The sequence below is a fragment of the Anneissia japonica genome, unplaced genomic scaffold, assembly GCF_011630105.1.
Source record: "Anneissia japonica isolate Jap-2015-1 unplaced genomic scaffold, ASM1163010v1 scaffold287737_len543101_cov190, whole genome shotgun sequence".
NCBI lineage: Eukaryota > Metazoa > Echinodermata > Crinoidea > Comatulida > Comatulidae > Anneissia > Anneissia japonica.
The window spans coordinates 240546-243850 of NW_022726340.1; the positions used below are offsets into that span (position 1 = coordinate 240546).

General features: G+C 39.9%; 1 protein-coding gene across 1 annotated transcript; it reads right to left on the minus strand.

Moving 5' to 3' along the window:
• Nucleotides 1-6: 6 nt before the first annotated feature.
• On the minus strand, nt 7-2921 carry LOC117113114 (transmembrane protein 151B-like). The gene has a single exon (XM_033256357.1). It carries the CDS (start codon nt 2838-2840, stop codon nt 1221-1223), a length of 1620 nt encoding a protein of 539 aa, XP_033112248.1. The 5' UTR covers nt 2841-2921; the 3' UTR covers nt 7-1220.
• Between the last annotated feature and the right edge of the window lie 384 nt (nt 2922-3305).

Consider the following 3305-nt stretch of genomic DNA (forward strand, 5'->3'; position numbering starts at 1 on the left):
TTGTTAGTAAAGTATTGCATATACACACGTACACACATAATACAATTATAATATATATCATGAATTGTATATTATATTATATTATATATTACATGTATATTATATGTACCGGTATGTATATGTATATAAACGAAACGTCAAAAGCCAATCTGACTAGGAATGCGAAAACTAAACAAATTAACCTCGATTGAGACTCTAAGCCAGAACTTTTCTCATAAACGGCTAATGTCATATCACAAAAGAGCTTTCAATCGGAATGGTATGAGGCCAAACTTGTGTACTCTTAGAATTCCCATTATGGCTTGCTAGTAAAAGTATTGAATATATAAGTACACACACGCACACACATAATATAATTATAATATATATTATGAATTATATATTATATTATAATGTATAATGTATATTATATGTATGTATATGCATATAAACGAAACATCAAAAAGAAATCTGAATAGGGATGCGAAAACTAAACAAATTACCCTCAATCGAGACACGAACCCAGAACTTTTCTCTTCCACGGCAAATGTCATACCACAAAACAGCTTTCAATCAGGATGGCACTTTGATTAACTTCAAAATCCTTCGTGGTAAATCAAAGCGCCAGTAGCGATTGAAACCATTTTCCTTACTTTATCAGGGGCGGATCCATAAGTTTTCAAAGGGGGTTTGGAGAGGGGTGGCACAGCAGTCTCAGAATATGTATGTGAGTAGCACATAACATTGATTTGCATTTGACAATTTTAAAATTTAATGGCAAAACGGTGGGGGTGGGGGGAGCACGTGCCCCTGTTCCCCCTACGAGATCCTCCTCTGTTTGTTGTACCTGACGTACTGCCGGAATAGCACAAATTTTGTTTATGCACGTATTATGTGCTTGCTTAAAATATTATCAGTCGCTGTGATCATAATGTCTTTAATAAATAACTATACATAAAATAATGTACATCAACACTTTGTTCCGTTGTTTCATTTCAGTATCCACGTGGAATTGACAAGATTACAATTACATTGATTTTAGACAGTAAATTGTGCTAGAACACATGTACACTCAGCATCGCCAAATTTGTTATTTTTGTTCTTTTAAACACTTTGTAACTACATTGCATAACAATGTGATAGTGATGCGTTTACATTAGCCGAGCTTAATAGTGCTAAGTCTACAACACATATATTTTTGTGTCTAAATGTGCATTGTCCGTACCAGTGTAAACGTGTGCTCATAATGTGGTTTCAATATTATTTGAAGCACCGCCCTTGGGTTCATTTTTGGTAACACCAGACGCGCCTAGCAAAGGCAATTCGCCGTTTGGTTGCAACATGTTCATGGCTACATCATAACACGGAGGCGGGGAAGCATGAATGGCGGTTGTTAACTCTTGGCTGCCAATTGGAAGTGTAGTTGGTCGTGCGATCGCTATCGGCGAGCCCTCGTCGCCGGCGCCGTCGGGTGAAAGCAGTGAAAGACTCTCGTGATGTTGATTTCGCTTATTACCACGGGTTCTTTTTGACCTTACTGAATGACGCAGAGACCTGCGATCCAGTTCATCTGCGGGCGCAGTTAACTTACATAATTGAGTGTCGGAAAACGTCTTTCTTTTCAGAGCTTTCGAATGCCGTCGTTTATTTTCGTCTTCAGATGACATGAAAGCCCCGAGAGTGTTGCAAATAAAAGATGAAATATCTCTAGTGAGACGCCTATTCGCATTCATATCCTGACTTCCACCGTCATGAAGACTCAAGTGTCCTTGCGAGGAGCGGAAGACCTGCCCATTCATAGTCGTACTACCGTAAGAGTTATTATTGCCCATGGCATACGCTGAACTAGATCGAATATTTCGTATAGATCGTGATCGTCCATTGGCACTAGTGGCTCCACGGCCTGCATTCACAGCATCCATTAGCAATGCTTCTGAGTAGCTTGGAATCACGTGTTTGTTATTTCGTATAGTCTGCTCCATGCTACTTTCGCTACTTACTGTGATGTCACGTGGTATAGTCCGGTTTCTCCCCGGCCGTAGCCGATCATTCGGATAGGTAAATGCAAAGTTGGTTCCAAAGATCTTTTCTACTTGGTAATGAACATGCGCGATTTTATATTCTATCAATACACGATATGGCCAAGAGAGAAGAACAAGTGATAGCGTCCAATAAACACAAAGATTAAAATACCAAGGAAGTTTATCTGAATATGCGTATGAAACAGTTTCGTCGCTGAAATCAATATCTGTTAAACTCAAACCTTCTCTTGTCTCCATATATTCATCTCTGCCATCATTGTCATTAAAGAACCTAAACCGTTGAGAAAGATACTCATTTTCGGCCTGTACGTTCGCAAAAATGAAAGTCTTCGAGAAAACCACCTGCGTCATGCAATACTCTTCCAAACCAGTGAGGTTCTTTGAAACGTCCTTCACGCCAATGTCACTAAAATCAAAAGCACTTGCTGCAGAGTGAGTATTAATCCGTTCAATATACTCTTGCGTACTCGTGTACGAATCTCCATAGCGATACCGTGTTACATGACGTGTGTGGCGGGCGTAGTGGTAGGAAATAGCCCGCCACCACACAACGGGATACGCTTCACGCATTTGAGTAATTCGTTCGTATACAACTCCGATTTTCTCGCGGTACTGTAAAGCCATTCGCACATCGCAATACCAACACTCCACAAAGTATACAAGGTATAAAAGAACCAGAAAAGCAATAGGTATGTAAAGGTAGCCATCTTCACATGGACTACCACGTTTGCTATAAGATCTTCCGGTAATTTCGTCTATCATGTCGTAGTCCACCAGTTTTGTCTCGCACCAGCCGACGACAGCAATGCTCCCACCCATCAGTGCTGTCAAGATGAAACATTTCCAGTGTGTTTCTCGTCGCAATGACGAACAGCATCCATGTTTTGAGGGAGTTTGCTGAAAGACATAAAGAAATAAAACAAACATAACTATTCGATAAGCAATTAAATAGCATTTTTTGAAGCCAATAAGTATTTCGAGCAGCAGAGGTAAAGCCGGGAACCGGTGGTGTAGTCGGCCGACGCGATTCCATTGATAACCTTTTAGGCTGCCGACGACGATCAGCAGACGCGTCGTTTCGACAAGCTTTAAAAATGAGCGGAGATTTGTCAGCCAGGTTATCGTACGCAGAACATCTGCCCGGTGTTTTTTTATTATTTTAATATTATATTTATTGTATTTAACTGTGTCTTCACTCTTTTTTAACTTTTTTTTTAAACCAGAAGGCCTATACTTAACGTTTTCTAACTTACATAGGCCTAGGTCTCCTTCCGCACTTTTTTA

Coding starts and splice junctions, on each gene's coding strand:
- LOC117113114 (XM_033256357.1), bottom strand. CDS start 2,840: ATGGGTGGGAGCATTGCTGTCGTCGGCTGGTGCGAGACAAAACTGGTG.